Raw genomic sequence first — 19,454 nt, 5'->3', positions numbered from 1 at the left:
AAATAAGTCCTATGTTTAATGTGAGAATGCAAAGATGAAGAAGTTGATCCTAAGCAAATAAAGAAGGATTTTTTTGTAAAATTAACTAAAGTATAGGATCTTGTCTGTGTCGCATTAAAGAAGCTGTCACATTTTGTAGATTCGCTTTGATTTTTTCTATGATAAAATGTGGAGCAATTACAGATGTTAGATGAAGTACTTAATTGATTTTTTTTTCTGTATTGGGACTTACACGCTATGGTTTAACTCATATACATGTATCCCTAAGAAGCAGAAAAATATGAGAGTGATCGCACATACCCCGATTTTATTATGTGATATTCAATAGAATAAAATTATTTTTGTATGTAACTACATATATAATTTATATTTTTTTATTCTTATGTTTTATTATATTTATTTGATGTTATGACTGCATATTTTAACCATAGTGTACAGGAAAAACAATTGTTTTTATTCATAATAAAGTAATTTAAGCTCTATTTAAAAAATATGTAAATAATAGAAGGGTGGGTCCACCTACATTAAATTTATGCGTATTTTCAGTACTTACTTGTTCTTCAAATCTTGATATTAGAGTGTTGGCCCATTCTCCCGGCTTTTGTGTACCCATTTTCACAAATTACAACGTATTTCTTCATTAATATAAAATATAAACAAACTCGTCAAACCCGATTAATTCCATTACCGATTTTGTTACATTTTTTTTATTTTCATTATTGATGTAGGACAAGACTTTAGGGTTGCAAGTATTGTACATTAAGGCAACCCAAAATTAGTCGCAACCAGAGTAGTAAGTTTATATTACAGTGAGATTTTAATTATATAGATTTTTTAGAACACCTTAAATCATTGAATTTATGGGGGAAACGCATAAAGAAATAATCTTAAATCACAGAATTTTGTTGAACAGCGGCTACGCAAGTGTTTCTGTTCATTAAAACCTTTGTTTTCTTAGTATTATGCATTTAAAAGTAAACTCGGATAACTTTACCGTGGATTATAGTGTAATATATGATATAATTATAGTGTGAATTTTATACATATTACATAAAAAATAACAATTATCATCGGTATTCCCAAATTTATTCCAAAGCGAGACGGACTGTGAATAGTAATACCAGTTACCACAGATGTGGTGACAATGACAATCTGTGATGACAATGACAGCATTAAATAATTAAAATTTTGTTGCTATTTGACAGATTTTAGCTTCCTCTGATTTTGTCTTGTTAGAAATCATTGTACGATCGTAAAGTGTAAATAACTTGTAATTATTGTAAGAAAACCACTTTTTTGCACGCCACAGCTCATATTGAAATCTTTGGATTCAACTTACAGGCCACCACAAATCAAATTTCGAACTATGATGGTAAGTCAAATATCTTTTTGTTGCGGTGCAAAAAAACCGGGGGGCGTTTCCAAATAATACCAATTGGAATTATAAAACTTTTTACAATCTTCAATAGAGAATTATCATGTTCTTAATTGCTAGTACAAAATGCTTCTTAAAACTTTGTTCTTAGCGTGATTAAAAATAATGACGTGGATAGCACTTTTTAGAGGTGAGTGTACCGCTATCGAAAAATAACATATCATTTATTATGATACGTTGACTCATACATAATTATTGTGGCTTTCTATTAAGATAGATTAAGATATACACCACTCAACACAATATCATTAAAATTGTCAATCTGTCTATAAAAAAAGGATTTATACAAAATGTATTTTTTATTTTTTATACAGGACTGTGTGGAAGAAAGCAACAACGATCCCCTCACAGTGCCTGTATCCAGCCCATCGTCTGGAGACTCCACTGTAGAGAAGAAAAAGCCAAGTGAAAATGTATCATTGGCAGATAACAGTTTATTGGTATGTCTCAAGCTATACTAATATTAGATTTTGATTTTTGTTTCAAAGTGTTAACCCAAGAATTATTTTTGAGTTAGATACATAGTTCATGTATTTTGAAAGGCTATAAGCTGTATAGCATCAAGCTAAGACAAATAGGAGCAAAGCAGTAGCATCATGTCTAGGAAAAAATAATGCAATAATAATATTGCAAATTTCAATAAAATAATTTTAGGTTCAAAAGTCCCAACCAAGGAAAGAATTATTCAAAATGTTAATTTTACATAACTACAATTTGCATTGGTTCTTTCCTCTATTTTAAACAAGGCAAATTAAATTAAATACTAATTGCAAAATTCATTTATTTTCAACCAACATTCTTAAAATTTCTAAGGACTCTTTACACAATTTTATTTATCTTTATGCAGCTGTTTTCAAAATATCAGTACAAATTAATTTATTATAATACTAGTTTTCCCCTCCTGACTTCCGTCCTCCAATATCCAAATCAAAATCCTTTGTGTAGTTTTAAAGATTTAAGCATACATATGAAGACAGACAGCAAAAGCATTGTTGTCTTAGGGACGATTTTTCAATGCTTGGATAAAACTTATCCGTCCAATAAAGTATTATGCGATAATATTAGATTAAAATGTCACGTAAACTGTCAAATACGGGCAATTCGAATAGGTTTTTAAAATGGTAGTTTTATACATTATTTGACGAATAAGTTTTATCCAAGCATTGAAAAATCGGCCCCTATAGTGATGTATGTTTCACAGGTGGACATATCAGACGCATTAAGTGAGAAAGAAAAAGTCAAGTTCACGGTGCACACTAAAACAACGCTACCAGAGTTTCAAAAGTCGGAATTCCTTGTTGTGCGGCAACATGAGGAGTTTGTTTGGTTGCACGATAGGTACGAAGAGAATGAAGAATACGCTGGGTATATTGTAAGTATTCAGATGGTTTTAAATAAATAAATACAGTAATTTTGCTTTTGATTGATATCCGCTTTATCTGAAAGAATATTTCTGGAAAAAAGAAAGATACAGTTGCATACTGCTGCCAATCATGGTGGATTTTGTTAAAAAACGATGAATACTAAAATACAATTTTAGTGCAAGTAGTGTAAGTTTATATAGTTTCCATTTTTCAATTATACTTGCGTTTTAACGCATCAATTTTTTCAGTAAAGATATACAAGGTATTCCTCATTCAAACGTAATGCGCAAATAACTAACCCCCTCCCCCACCCGTATTTTGAAGTACAATAGCAACGACAGACCTCAGGAAGCGTACATTGTGATCGAATTTTTAAACATTTCTCAATTTTGTTGTTCTATTTGTGCTTATTTTGTTCCAAAACAATAACTAAAAACAATAATTTATTATTAATTGCTAGCATTCTTTCATCTTTTATAGATACCGCCCGCTCCCCCGCGGCCGGATTTCGACGCGTCCCGCGAAAAGTTACAACGCCTCGGCGAAGGTGAGGGAGCTTTAACTAGAGAGGAGTTCCTTAAAATGAAAGAGGAGTTGGAAGAGTAAGTTTAATTTTCAATTTTTTTTATTGCTTTGAAATAGGGGTGTTTATATTTTGATTTTCGAGACTTTAGTTAAGATAGTGTTGTTATTGTATAAGTTATGAAACTTTTAACCTTTTGAAATAATGTAGAGCTCGGATTTAATTATCACTACATAGTATAAAACAAAGTCGCTTTCTCTGTCCCTATGTCCCTTTGTATGCTTAAATCTTTAAAACTACGCAATGAATTTTGATGCGGTTTTTTTTAATTGATAGAGCGATTCAAGAGGAAGGTTTTAGTATATAATTTATTAGGTTTTAGACAAAGCGGGCGAAGCCGCGGGCGGTAAGCTAGTAAGTAATGAAACTTTGAACATTTTAGATAATAGAACTTTGAGCCTTATTAATCTTTTCATACCTAAATTATGGATTTGTTTTCCCGTATTCATCAATGTTGCATAATCGCGATATGTGCATTGTGCAACTCAAAGTATTACATACTAGCTTTCCACCCGCGGCATCGCCCGCGCAGTCAAAGAAAAACCCGCATAGTTCCCGTTCCCGTGGGATCTCCGGGATAAAACTTATCCTGTGTCCTTTCTCGGGTATCAAAATATCTCTATACCAAATTTCATGCAAATTGGTTCAGTAGTTAAGGCGTGATTGAGTAACAGACAGACAGACAGAGTTACTTTCGCATTTATAATATTAGTATGGATTATAATGTCCAATTTTAACAATTTCCTAGTAGATATAATAATTTTTCGACCACTTCAATGGAAAATAGGAAAATTCATCAACTTTTCACCAAAATCATGCACATTCAACTCAAAACAATTATTAAAACTCAAACAAACTCAAACTCAAACATTTATTTATTCAATTAACTTCTTCTAGAAGCACTTTTGAAATGTCATTACATATTTTTAACATTTACCACTGATTTTGAAAGCAGTATCTACGGAGAAGAACCGGCAAGAAACTACATAGTTGCTCTTTTAAATCATATCAGTATTAATTCAATTAGATGTTTTTTTTTATATTCTTGAAAAATTTGGAAATTAAAAGTCACTAAATTGTCTATTTCAGTGAATACCTAGCGACATTCAAGAAAACGGTAGCCATGCACGAAGTTTTCTTACAACGTTTGGCAGCGCACCCTGTATTTAGGAAGGACGCACATTTACGTGTGTTCCTCGAATATGAGCAAGATCTGTGTGCGAAGCCGAGAGGGAAAATGGACCTTATTGGTGGACTGGTAAGGTTTCATTTTGTTTGGCTAAGGGCCGATTTTTCAATGTTTGGATAAAACTTATTCGTCGAATAATGTATAAAACTACCATTTTAAAAACGTATTCTTATTGCCCGTATTTGACAGTTTACGTGACATTTTAATATTATCGTGTAATACTTTATTGGACGGATAAGTTTTATCCTAGCATTGAAAAATCAGCCCCTAAACATTTTGTGTATAGGATGCAAGTAAAGGGAATATAGACCTTATTAGTACACTGTTAAGAGCTGATTTTATATGGCTGAATAAAGAAGATGGATTTGTGAAGTGAGGTGAAAAGAAAATTGAACCTTATTGTTGTTTGAATAAAGTTCGATTTTGTTGTCTGTATTATTATGAAGTGACGTGGACTGGTAAGGTTTAATTTTGTTTGGCTTCTGTCATCTGTGTGAGGTGGAGGGAAAATAAATCTTATTCATGAACAGGTAAGAGTCGATTTTGTAATAATAATGTATGTTCTGTAGATGTCATGTTATGAAAATGGACCTTATTTCCTAACTGGTAAGGTTTTATTTCGCGAAACTAAAATGTATAGGTATTTACCTTACTGGCGATCTGTTAAGGTTTGTTTTTGATTGGCAAATGTGTTATTTGTGAAGTGATGTGTGGGGAAAATTGAATCTTATTGGTATGTAGGTAAGGGTTGATTTTGTTTGGCTATTGCCTGTTGTTTGTGAAGTTAGGTGGGTGGTATATTGAATCTTATTAGTATCTAGGTTAGGATCGATGAAAATTGTGCGTTATTTGTTATTTGCGGTTTGATTTTGGCTAATGTGTTTTGTTGATGCTAGTTAAAAAGTAAAACGGCAATTACAAAGAAAATTTTTTTATTCATTCCTTATTTTAAGCACAAAGTTACACCGAATAAAAAATAAAACCACATTCATAATAGTAAAGGTAACCTTTATTTTTCATTCAAAACTACCAACTACTATATAATTATTTATTTATTATACTTTATTCTACAAAACAATGTAAGGAAATCTAGTACAACCTAATAAGGTACAAACAATTTGCACTATAGGCGGCCTTATTGCTACACAGCAATCTCTGCCAGGCAACCTGGTATTTACTATATTTTAACGAAATAAAAAGAGAAAAACATTTATATACAGTATCTTTTTTTCTCAAATTAAAGCTACCAACAACAATTGCAATTAAATTCACATTCACATACATAAGTATTTATTTTTCTTTTTTCCCAGGTCCGTTCAATGACAACAACAACCGACGAAATATACTTGGGCGCTACGGTTCGAGATGTGAACGATTTCTTTGAGCAAGAGACTGCGTTCTTACAAGAGTATTACTCGCATCTGAAGGAAGCTGTCACTAAAGTTGATCGGATGACGTCTAAACATAAAGGTGAATAAAATATTAATATTATAAGTTTTAGGGCCGATTTTTCAATGCTTGGATGAAACTTATTCGTCGATTAATGTATAAAACTACCATTTTAAAAATGTATTCTAATTGCCCATATTTGACAGTTTATGTGACATTTTAATTTTATCTTGTAATACTTTATTTGGACTGATAAGTTTTATCAAAGCATTGAAAAATCGGCCCTTAATAATAAATAGGTTAAGAATAGAGAATTGTATAAAGTAGATATCAAAATTTTTAAAAATAAATTATTGCTGAAGTGAAACTTCTTTAGGTGCATTGAGTGTAAAATTTCGAGGTCATGAAGTTTCACTTTCACACGTGTACTCGTCACACACGCTCTTTTTATATTTATAATATATGGAGTTACTCAAAATATATAACAGTTTAACATTAACCCATTGAGCCCCGAAAGGCCCGATCGGTCCACGACACAATAAATTTTCTATTGTGTCTGTGATTCCGGGGCCTGAGTTATTAAAAGCAAATAAGATGAGGTCAGGAAAGACGAAAGACGCGGGTTCGAATATCGCTGAACGATCGAATATTTTCTATTTAAAAAAGTCTCTTTTATAAATCACTAGCTGCGCTCCGCGGTTTCACCTGCGTTGCTCCGCTCCTGTTGGTCTTAGCGTGATGATATATAGCATATAGCCTTCTTCGATGAATGGGCTATCTAACACCCAAAGAATTTTTCAAATCGGACCAGTAGTTCTTGAGATTAGCGCGTTCAAACAATCAAACAAAATAATAAATACCTATCCGTATAATCAGAATATCCCGACCCTAACATTTTCCTATAGCTATTATCGTAATTACAAGGATTATCTATAAAAAAGTGAAGTCCCGTGTCCCCAACTGGGGTAAGGCCTATAGCAGGGGTTCCCAATCTTTTTCAGCTCGCGGCGCAGTTTCATGTTATGTTTTTGTCACGGCATCCTACCCGCCTAACCTAGCTATTAGAAAAGGAAACAGTCGATATAGATTAGAGCGTTCAAACAAACTCTTCAGCTTTATAATATTACTAGCTTACCGCCCGCGGCTTCGTCCGCTTTGTCTAAAACCGAATAAATTATATACTAAAACCTTCCTCTTGAATCACTCTATCTATTAAAAAAAACCGCATCCAAATCCGTTGCGTAGTTTTAAAGATTTAAGCATACAAAGGGACATAGGGACAGAGAAAGCGACTTTGTTTTATACTATGTAGTAAAGTATAGATTCATTATAAAACTAAATAATAAATATCAATTATGTTTTCAAATAATAAACAAATAAATAAATTTGCAGAAGTAGCGGACGCACATATAAAGCTGTCGTCGTGTATCACACAACTGGGGTCTCGGGAACAGCCGCCCACTGAACGGTTCCTAACTAGAGCCGCTGATACATTTGATAAGTGTAGAGTGAGTATTTGGTTATTTAAAGTTAATTTTTGATATCGACTTATTTATTGAAAGGTACATTTGAAAAGGTAATGAAAATTTTAAAGTAATTTAGTGACTTTATGCTATTTATTTAGTTCAATCATGTTATTTTTTTTTTCACTTTACTTTACTTTTAATTTTTGCATTGTATCTAAGCATATACAGGAGTTTGAAATGTTTGATGCCTCAACTAGTATGAATTCTCGATGTATCTCAGTACACTATTCTACTCACCTAACTACTCATATTTCAACTCACACCACACTTAATTTAACTATTATCATAAATTACACTACACACACATACACAAAATCCGCACACATATTGCTATCATTCAAACAGTCTTACGAGTTCATAAAACATGACCTTTTATTGGGGGAATCTATACTAACTACCGTATACTTTAGCATCTCATACATAGCCTGTTTTGATTATGACATTATTATCCATTGTCAATTTCTCTCTGAACCAATAAAATATTTCTGCTTTTTAATAAAAGCCTCACTGATACATCATGTGTACACTTACTTAAAAAATGGCAGCAGTTAATCAACTTTATGCAATAAGAGACTTAGACCAAACAAGGCCATTTCCACAAATAAGTTGTGATATACAGGACCTTACTAAATCCATAAATATTTCAAATGCAGATCTTACTATAATGTGCCAAAATATAAGAAGTATCTACCGTAACCTAAATGACTTCCTAACAACTGTATCGGTACTAAAATCTGATGTGGACGTACTAATTTTTACAGAATGTAGATTAAATAAATTTAAACCTATCCCACAAATACCAGATTATACTGCACTAGAATCGGTATTTAATCAAAATCAAAACGATGGAGTTATTATCTATGCTAAATCCTATCTCAGACCTAACCTAAAAGAAATTAAATTGGTACATGCATCTTGTGTGCAGCTGGAAATCCTTGACCTTACCATTTTGGGCATCTACCGATCACCCTCTAAACAAAATGCGTCCGAATATATAGAATCTCTTAATAACCACCTTGTAAATATAAAATCACATCGTAACATAATTATAACAGGAGATATAAATATTGACATTCTAAATAGTATGAACGAACAATCTTACGAACGTAATAATAGAGTTACTTATTTAAATATGCTGGCTGATCATGGTTTTCTTGCTGCACACACGCTGCCAACGAGAGAGTCTAGTTGCTTAGACCACTTTATGGTGAAGCTAAACAATTCAAAATTTTCGGCAAATTCTGCTGTATTAAATACCAGTATCACTGATCATCTAACAATTTTCTTAAGTATATCAAAACTTAAAATTCATACCGTAAATACAAAAATTATTGAATATGTGAATTATGATGAAGCCTATGATAGGCTTCTTCAAAAGAATTTAGAGTCTCTGTTATTGTGCGATGATCCTAATTTAGTCACTGAGTGCCTACAGTTATATTTATCTGAGGCATTAGATGAGAGTAAAACAATAAGAAGAACGACCAAAAAACACCGAACTATTAAACCGTGGATAACAGCAGGTATTCTCAGGTGTATCCGAAATAGAAATCAAATGCAACTTAAAGTTAAAGCGGACCCTCTAAACGATATTTTAAAACTTACATATAGACGTTACAGAAACCATTGTAATAACTTGATTAAAAAATTAAAACGAAATTATGACAGAGAAATGTTAAGTAAAGCAGCTAAAAACTCAAAAGAATTATGGAAATCGATAAGACAAATTACCAACTTTAAACCAGCTAAATTACACAGTAAAGATCTTCTCAAGTCGGATTCTTCTCCTTGCAATTCGGTAAATTTGGTTAATGATTTTTTCGCTGATGTCGGTAAAGAGTTGGCAAATCAACTTTTGACTAAAAATTCTAATTTGGTAAGGAACCCTGCTCCAAACACGACTAACCTAAACAGCTCTTCTTTCGTTCTTCTAAAAACCGATGTCAGTGAAGTTAAAACAATAATCACGACGTTAAAATCTGATAGTGCCCCAGGGTGGGACAAAATACCTACAAAATTTCTTAAAATTTGCTCTTCTATTGTAGCTCCTGCTATTTGTCACTTAGCGAACTTATGTTTTAGTACAGGTATATTCCCTGCTCAGCTGAAAAAGTCAGTAGTTGTTCCGGTGTATAAGGGTGGGGATGGATCCGATGTCAATAATTATCGCCCCATCTCAGTTCTGCCAGCAATCTCTAAAGTTATCGAAAAGCTCATTAATAGTAGACTCCTTAATTACTTTGAAAAATATAACATCTTCTCTGACTCACAGTTTGGGTTCAGGCGCGGTCTTTCAACCGAAGATGCTGTGTTGAAATTAACATCTCTTATATCTGACAGACTGGATGAAGGCAAAAAATGTTTGGCTGTTTTTCTAGACTTGAAAAAGGCCTTTGACACTGTTTCCATCCCTATTCTTATCCGTAAGCTGGAGCATGCAGGCATTCGTGGTACACCCCTTAATCTAATGGAAAGTTATTTAACAGAGCGGACTCAATGTGTAAAAATAGAAAATTATATTAGCTGCGATAGAGGCGTTATCTGTGGTGTGCCACAGGGAAGCGTTCTCGGACCAACGCTCTTTTTAGTCTATATCAATGATCTCACTAATTTAAGTATATTAAATGGAAAAATCTTCTCTTACGCAGATGATACGGCGATAGTGTTTAGTGGGAATTCATGGCTTTCTGTATTTAACGCGGCACAGATAGGTATTTCTAAAATTTCTGATTGGTTAATAAGTAATCTCCTCACTTTAAACATTAAAAAAACTAATTACATATGCTTCTCCATTAATAATAAAACACAACCTAATCCTAATCTTAACATTAAGCTCCACGAATGTGATGGAACTAATAATTTAAATTGTACTTGCGACACTATTGAAAAAGTTTTTACTACAAAATATCTTGGGATCATACTTGATCACCGCTTATCTTGGCATTCACACATTGATTATATGAACGAAAGAGCACGGAAACTAATCTGGATTTTTAAATCTTTGAGACATGTAACTTCACATAAGCTTAGGAATCAAATATACAAGTCCTTAGTTCAATCAATCTTAGCATATTGTATTCCTATCTGGGGGGGAGCTAACAAATCTAAATTCATAGAAATGGAGCGTGTGCATAGGTGTCTTCTGAAAGTCATGTATCGAAAACCTCGCCGGTTTCCAACGACAGATCTGTATAAACTATGTGATATTCTATCAGTCAGACAACTATACATCTTACTTATTACAATAAAAACACACAAAAAAACACCATTTATTTATACCACAGTGGAGGGAAGAAGAAGGAAGGAGGTAATTAAAACTCGTTGTACCAAAACTGTTTTTGCCAGACGCCAGTACTCGGCTAACTCAGCTTATATATATAATCATCTAAATAAATTATTTAACATTAATAGACTAACTTGTTGTGATTTAAAAAATAAAATAATGAATTGGCTAAAAACACTAAATTATGATGACACAGAAAACCTTCTTGCTACGTCATGCACTGTGTAATTATTACTTTTATATTATTTATTTAACTATAACCACGTGTAATCATTAGCTGGTAAATATTAATTGCTATTTAAATTCGTTCACTCACAAACTCGTGCTCATACATAAACCGACAAATCCAAACACACACACACACACACACACACACACACACACACACACAACACACAATACACAAACACATCACACACACACAATCATACACTCCACACTTAACTATTAATATGTATTTAGTTATTAACAGTTTATTTTTTTCATGTAGATAACCTATTTTAAGTTAAGGAAGAGCGGGTCCTCCTGACACAGGTTTTATCTTAAACTTACTAGGAGGGCCCTACTACTCCAAATTGTGTAAAATTTAGAAAGGAAATAAACTATTTTTATTTTTTATTTTTTTTTTTATTTATTTGTATTAATTTTATATTTTTAACTAGCTTTGCCCGCGTTGTCTAAAATATATACTAAAACCTACCTCTGTAATCACTCGTATCTTTTAAAAAAACTGCATCAGAATCAGTTGGGATGTTTTAAAGATTTAAGTATACATAGGGATATAGGGACAGAGAAAGCGATTTTGTTTTATACTATGTAGTGATTTAAAAATATTTCACAAATTAACAAAAAAATGTATTTTACTACTTCCAAGTACTAATTTAAGTATAACGTACCAGTTGCATATTTTTATAAAACTTGTCTATTATATTATTACCTACTAACGGTCCGCCCCGGCTTCGCCCGTGGTACATATTTCGCAATAAAAGGTAGCCTATGTACTTTCTCAGGGTCTTTAGACCCTTTTCTGTGCCGAATTTCATCAAAATCGGTCCAGTAGTTTATGCGTAAAAACCATACATACATACATACATACAAACCTTTCCTCTTTATAATATTAGTATAGATAACAATAATATAATATTTTCAACAGAAAATCGAAGGTCGCATGGCATCAGATCAAGATCTGAAACTGGCGGACACACTCCGCTACTACATGCGCGACACACACGCAGCTAAAGCAGTACTTGTTAGACGACTCAGGTAATTATTATTTATTTATTAATTATCATAAATTGTAAAGGTTATTGATTACAAATAACATTCGTTTTTTTTTGTCTATCTATCTGTAACTTCACGCTTAAACCCAATGAATAAATTGAAAAATAGTTTAGAAAATAAATTTAATACTGCCCACGACATCTGTAACTCAAAACTTGCTAAGTTATGGGCAAATAAAATTTATTTTTTTGTTTTATGGCATAATATTATATACTTAATAAACTAAATATACCTTGATATCATGGATGGCCGAGTCCTGTCCGGGCCTCGCCCCGGATTGGCGAAAGCCGCGGGTTCGAATCTTGCCTCGTGATTGAAATTTATCTATTTGAAAATTTATCAAAAATTCCTGATTCAGTATGTCTGTCAATAGCTGACACAATGACGACGTTAATATTGTACTATGCGATCCAAATAAGAATAGGATCGAATCAGCGACATTTTCAGACTTCATTCAAATGAAGTAATTATCTATGTTATCCAATAAGTAAATTATTAAAATATGATCAAAGACTCAGGGAAAATAAACCGTTGAACTAAAAAACATGTTTTTTTGTAGATGTCTGGCTGCGTACGAAGCTGCTAACAGAAATTTAGAACGCGCGAGAGCTAAGAACAAGGATGTGCATGCCGTAAGTTTAAAAAAAAATGTGTGCGTGTACTAGTGTACACACGTAACAAGTGGAACTTCTTTATGACCTCATTTTTCAAAAAATAATTTACTATATGCAACTTTATAGAAATACGTCGAATCACGCGTGGTAGGGATAAGAAAAAGATGGCGCGTAACGGAAAAATGTCACGCGTAACGAAAAAATGTTACACAAAATTTTTAACCAACCCCGATAAAGAAGTTTCACTTCAAAAAATATCTTTATAATAACGATATGACATTATGATAAATATATTTGTACATCATTATAAAAAGAAATAGTAAAGACACAACAATGTTTATTGAAGTGAAACATCTCTAGGCGCGTTGAGAGTAAAATTTCAAGATCGCGTCATGACAATATCGTCACGTCATTGAGTACGGCGACGATTTTTTTATCTTTGAATCTTGCCAAAGAAGTTTCACTTCTGATACGTATGTGCACTTTCAATTTTCAATTTGATATTAATTCAATTTCTACTACAAAATTTCTCAAAATTGGTTCACTTATTTCGTATTTATGGTAAAATTGACATTACTTCTATGTTTTTGACTGTATTACTGTTGTTTGTAATTCACCTTATAAAATACTGCATCAACGTTTTATACAGCATGTTCTTTATAAATACAAAAACACTATTATTATCCGTCTATTTTACGCACAATTTATATTATGAATAGCTTTCGTCAAATTAGCTCAATGGATATAGATTTTGAACAATAATTAAATTTCAAACTCAAACTCAAACATTTATTTATTCAATTAGACTTCTTCTAGAAGCACTTTTGAATCGTCATTACATATTTTTAACATTTACCACCGATTCGGAAAGCAGTATCTATGGAGAAGAACCGGCGAGAAACTCCATAGTTGCTCTTTTAATGATAAGTAATAAGAAATGAATTTAGTAATTATATTTATCAAAAAACACGCTGTATAATCCTTTTTCATAATTTTTTATATAAAATGTCAATTATTCACAAGCACATTATTTTCTTGCAAGCCAATGGAAGTACAAGAGGTAAATGCACGCTTGACACTATATATTTTGTCATAAATTCTACACTAGGTCAAAAATATAAGAAAAAAGGGGAAAAATTCGTATTCGTAGGGCCATATCATAAATACCATAAATACCATATCATCCCTTATCATAAAAAACTAATAAAGAAATATAATCGAATATAAGAAAAAAGGCGAAATATTGGTAGGGGTAGTTACATTTAAAAACTTTTGGGTGATCATAAAAAACTATTCAAAATTATCAAATAAATAAATAAATAAATAATGACTTGTTTTTTAAATAAAGTAAGAGATAATATTTAGTATTTACGACGCTAATAGTAGAATCTTTCTCAATATAACTTGTCTCATATATAGCACGAATCAATATAAGTATCAGGGTGATACAGGATATATAAATAAAAACAACAATATGTTTAAAGGCACTTTATTGCACACAAACACAAAAAATATATACACAGAAAAAATAGCACACATAGACGATTTAATAGGCCATCCACACGTCTGCCGAACAACGAACACATAGGGAGTAGGGACAGCCCTATATGAAGAAAAGTGATGTACTTATTTCCTTCTCGCTTCTCTGTATAGCGCCGTCCCTATGTGTTCGTTGTTTGTCACGTTGTTCGGCAGACCTGTGGATGGCCTATAACAAAATAGACTTCTATATCTCTTAGACATCTAAAGATATAAGAAAGGTCTAACTACTTATTATTAATAATGTCCCTTATTCACTTGAAGTTTATTTTCATAGATTAGATTTCCGACCGCGGCTTCGCCCGCGTTTAAAAAAACCCGCATAGTTCCCGTTCCTGTGGGATTTCCGGGATAAAAAGTAGCCTATTTCTTATTCTGGGTCTTCAGCTACCTACATTCCAATTAGATTGTAATCGGTTCAGTAGTAATTACGTAAAAGAGTAACAAACATCCATACATCCATCCTCACAAACACTTATGATATTAGTGAGATAATTAGTCATCTTAACTGATAGATAAGCTTAACTTAATATATCAGGAAGCCTCAGAACTTTATTTCACGACACTTTACATTTTTAGAACCATATTTTATATTATAACTAGGCAATAAGCTAAACAGAACATATACAGAAATTCTAAAACTGTCAGCAAAGTTTTAAAAACCAACTTTACTGGCAACTTTCACACTCATAAAACACCAATCTAATGTTTACTTTTACAATTCACACCAAGCACACACTTACACATATATTTATTCATTTATTCATCCATTCATTCATTATTTATTAATTAATACAGGCGGAACAAGCGCAATCGGAAGCTTGCGCACGATTCGAACAACTGTCCGCTCGAGCGAGAGAAGAGTTGATCGATTTCAGAACGAGACGGGTCGCTGCGTTTAGAAAGAGGTGAGATTATTTCATTATAACATTATTTCCTGAGATTAGTGCGTTCAAGCAAACAAACCTTCGAGCATTATAATAAAACTATAGATTTTTATTTTACTTCTGTAAATAACTAATATATCAATTATTTCTTTTACAGTTTGATAGAATTGGCCGAACTTGAGATTAAACACGCGCGTGCGCAACAAGAGTTGTTCAGGAAATCTCTGCAAATGTTGAAGGAATGTCAATAGATATTTATTTATAATTTATAAAGAGCGTGTGTGCCGACCACACGTGTCAGAAGTGAAACTTCTTTGGCGAGATTCAAAGATACCAAAATCGTCGCCGTACTCCATGACGTGACGGTATTGCCATTACGCGAACTTCAAATTTTACTCTCAACGCGCTTAAAGAAGTTTCACTTCGATAAATGTTTATTAAGTAATTATTTTTATTGTAATGTATTTTAATTGTGCAATGTAAAGCAACGATTTTTTTTTTTAATTTGATACAAATAATATAATTTGAAATAAACCAGTGAAAATAAAATTTTATTCGTAATAAGGCTACTTGTTTAAAGTCTCTCATCATTTTATTTTTATTTAGGTTAAAATGAAAAATAACAAATAATATTGGAAAACAGACACAAAAAATGTCTTACAAAATAAGTTGTAAGCATTAAAAACTATGGAGACGCTTTTATATAAATGTTTATTGGTTTCAATTTTTTAGCTGATCATTACATCTTAAATGACTGTTATTTTGGCTTATTTAGAAATAAATATATAGGGTCGTTAAAAAAATGTATGTTCATGTGGAAGAGAAATGTAAAAAGCTATGGAGTAGCCACTGATAGTCTAAGATCCCACTGCAGGATTATTGCGTTCACAGTTTTTTTGTTAAAATAAACTTTTATGCATGTCTTTTTTTATACGTCCATGCTTTTATGTATATTTATAATTAGGATAATATATATCGACTAGGTTGCCAGTCAAAATTTGGCCGCAAGCATTTCTCCTAATTATAAATATTAAATATATATAAAATTTTGGTTTTAGCAAAAAAAAAACTATGAACGCACTAATCCTGCGGTGGGATCTTATATGTACTATGAGCTTTTTTTTAAATTGTTGAATTAATTGATTTTATTAAATAAATAATTAATAAAAATAAATAAAATTTTAATGAGGCGAGTTGTAATATATTTACATTCCGATTTTTTAGATTAATTATGTATTGTCCTTGATTTAGTAGATATATTTGTATAAATAAAACCAATTTCCACACATAGATAAATTAATTAATTAAAAAAAAATAGAACTAAATAATTATTTAGCTCTATTTTTTCTTTCTTTTATGTCGATGTCAAAGGTTGGTTTGGCGTTTAAAGTACATACTTTAATTTTGTTTCACGATAAAATTTTGCATAAAATTATTTATTATGATTAAAAAACATATCCAATAATTGTTTTTTTTACGTTATAAAATTATGATTTTTATATTTTTTCATACCAGTGTAATAAATTGATTCGATTCTTCATTAGCACGAACTATCTTCCAAAGTAATTTTATCATAAACTAGCTGCTCCGCGCGGTTTCACTCCCGTAGGTCCACTCCTGTTGGCCGTAGCGTGATGATATATAGCCTATAACCTTCCTCGATAAATGGGCTAGCTAACACCGAAAGAATTTTTCAAATCGGACTAGTAGTTCCCGAGATTAGCGCGTTCAAACAAACAAACAAACTCTTCAGCTTTATAATATTAAGTATAGATTGGCACATATTATACTGAAGCAAATATATATTTAAGTCGATTTTTTCATGTTTTTGTATAGCATGATCATAGCTTAAGAATATAATATAATTATTATTAATATAAGTATGTCGATGGACGTGTTTTTTTTAATTATATAAATTATATTCCACTTGTTTTGGCCAAATCAAAAGTATTGTTAATAGTTATTATTTTAAATGTATTTAAAATATACGAATTATACTTGTATATGCCTTGTTTTATTTCTACTTATCCTTATATTTTTATGTGTGATTGTTGTTGAACACTCTATAGTACCGAAAAAGTAAAAAGTCACATTAATTGTTGTAGACTACAAGCCCGCATAGGACAAAAATATGGGTCAAATGAACCACCAGGGGACATATCTAGAACGATAGCAGAGCAAAAAATAATAAGATTCATCACTATGCCGTCACTTGTAAGCTGTCCAACTGAGTGCAGATGAGAATTGAAAAGTACAGGTAGACTCGGTAAATTTTGGTCATATATTTTTGTACGGCATTCTTAACCATCGATAGATCCATTAAAAATAATAAGAAACCGCTCAGTGCCGTACAAAAATGGTGGTCCACCAAGTCGGAATTTTTATTTAATTTCCGAGAGTTACCGGGGGTAAATTTGGTCATTTGACCATGTACGGCAACTGTGTCATACTATTGCTATACTGCTTTTAATCCATTATTCCGCAACGCCGTACAAAAATCATGGGGACAAGGGGAAAAAATCGAGAGTTGTAATCCCCTCTCTTTTCCCACTCCAGGGGGTCATTTGACACAACACGAAATAAATTTATTTTTAAAGTATTTTATGCATAGATAATATTTTTTCATGTGCCGTACATTTTCGTTGGTTCAAAGGCAAAATCTGAAAAAGAAAAAAATCCATATAACGAAATGTTTGCTTTATATTTTTATAATAAAATATAAATAAACATTAATATTAAGAAGCTCGAGGTGGTTAATTATCACCTTGGAAATTGACAGTCAGGTGGAATGGACTCCGTTAAATTGAACTAATTAAAAATGCTATGAACGAAAAGATGTGAATTATATGCAATCAGTCCATGAATACAGGTAAAGTCACAAGCAAATGCTAGTAATATATACATATTCAAAATGTACAAGTAAAGCGCTTTCAAATGATACCAAACACTGCATATTTATCTTAACTTTATTTTTTTACTCTGTATGTTTTGTCCGCTAGAGGGCGCCACATTAGATTTTGTGAAACCCCATATAGCCTTTAGCTAGCTAGTCGCTGGTTATCCAGTGAACAATTCAGACGCTTCTAATGATATGTCATTTGTCGAATTCTGATAAGTAGTTTAGAAGTTACGAGGGAATAGATGAACATACATACATGACCTGTAAACAACCATAACCCTCCTTTTGCTTTGCCGTAGTTGGGTAAAAATATGTTAATGCCGTACTGTATCAAATGGCCATAAAGCACCCTTAAAATTGTAGCTTTCGTCGCTTTCATCAGCCTAAAAGATGTGGTCTGCACAAAAATGTACGGCATCGTTTTTTCCTAATTTATCTATGTTAATACTATTTAAAACAACGAATAAAGTGTAGAAAACTATTATATTTCATTAATCTACGATGTTTAAACTTTAACAAAATTTCTGGTTTTGCATTTCTCTATAACTTTTTTTAGAACGGTTTCTTTTGAACGGCAATACTATACAACAATTGAATTTTACAATATCATGTTAAAAAATAAGTTCCCGTACAAGGTCAAATGACCTTACAGCTCTTTATATTAAGAATTCGATGAAATTAAGATGATTATTGGTATACATTTAAAAGAACAATTATTTTTTGACGGCATTGCTTTGAATAGTACTTTTGAGTGCTAGATAATGTTTTGGAACCGAAGCCGTACTTAGTCAAATGACCCCCTGGAGTGGGGAAAGAGAGGGGATTGCAACTCTCGATTTTTTCCCCTTGTCCCCATGATTTTTGTACGGCGTTGCGGAATAATGGATTAAAAGCAGTATAGCAATAGTATGACACAGATGCCGTCCATGGTCAAATGACCAAATTTACCCCCGGTAACTCTCGGAAATTAAATAAAAATTCCGACTTGGTGGACCACCATTTTTGTACGGCACTGAGCGGTTTCTTATTATTTTTAATGGATCTATCGATGGTTAACAATGCCGTACAAAAATATATGACCAAAATTTACCGAGTCTACCTGTACTTTTCAATTCTCATCTGCACTCAGTTGGACAGCTTACAAGTGACGGCATAGTGATGAATCTTATTATTTTTTGCTCTGCTATCGTTCTAGATATGTCCCCTGGTGGTTCATTTGACCCATATTTTTGTCCTATGCGGGCTTGTAGTCTATTGTTATCATAATATAGGTAACATGTAGAATGGTTATTTCGTTTTTAATTTAATTATCATAATATTGATATGATAATAAATTTTAAACATTGAGTAAGATACGATCACTATTTGAAATCTTACGACAATGAAAGTGTGTTTCATACAATATTAAGTAGGTACCCGTAAGTCTTCAAATGAATTTTGAAATGCAAAAGTTCAGACAGATTGT

The 19,454-nt window shown here is 32.1% G+C and overlaps 2 protein-coding genes across 2 annotated transcripts in view; one reads left to right on the top strand and one right to left on the bottom strand.

Moving 5' to 3' along the window:
• Nf1 (neurofibromin 1) overlaps nucleotides 1-684 on the bottom strand; it is a 69,181-nt gene extending 68,497 nt beyond the window's left edge. Inside the window, exon 1 of the mRNA XM_090118437.1 lies at nucleotides 554-684. Coding sequence (XP_089974563.1) covers nucleotides 554-613 — 60 coding nt within the window. The 5' untranslated portion in view covers nucleotides 614-684. The remainder of the gene's footprint in view (nucleotides 1-553) is intronic.
• Nucleotides 685-1,193: 509 nt separating this feature from the next.
• Nucleotides 1,194-15,363, top strand: Snx6 (sorting nexin 6). The gene is made up of 11 exons (XM_090118636.1): nucleotides 1,194-1,372; nucleotides 1,750-1,875; nucleotides 2,637-2,807; nucleotides 3,280-3,401; nucleotides 4,472-4,640; nucleotides 5,882-6,041; nucleotides 7,353-7,468; nucleotides 11,923-12,032; nucleotides 12,610-12,682; nucleotides 15,002-15,111; nucleotides 15,248-15,363. The coding sequence occupies exons 1-11, from the start codon at nucleotides 1,367-1,369 to the stop codon at nucleotides 15,339-15,341; spliced, it is 1,257 nt and encodes a 418-aa protein (XP_089974762.1). The 5' UTR covers nucleotides 1,194-1,366; the 3' UTR covers nucleotides 15,342-15,363.
• Nucleotides 15,364-19,454: the final 4,091 nt, after the last annotated feature.

This window comes from Colias eurytheme, chromosome 30, assembly GCF_061535395.1.
Source record: "Colias eurytheme isolate Ceu_HAF_F1 chromosome 30, ilColEury1 Martin Lab GWU primary, whole genome shotgun sequence".
Lineage (NCBI taxonomy): Eukaryota > Metazoa > Arthropoda > Insecta > Lepidoptera > Pieridae > Colias > Colias eurytheme.
Note: the sequence above shows the minus strand (reverse complement) of the source record. Positions and strands in the feature narration are given on the sequence as shown.

What these genes read in the sequence shown, in the direction of transcription:
- Snx6 (XM_090118636.1), top strand. An exon ending in TGGCAGATAACAGTTTATTG is followed by an intron (nt 1,876 to 2,636) that starts GTATGTCTCAAG and finishes TATGTTTCACAG; the next exon opens with GTGGACATATCAGACGCATT. An exon ending in AGAACAAGGATGTGCATGCC is followed by an intron (nt 12,683 to 15,001) that starts GTAAGTTTAAAA and finishes TAATTAATACAG; the next exon opens with GCGGAACAAGCGCAATCGGA.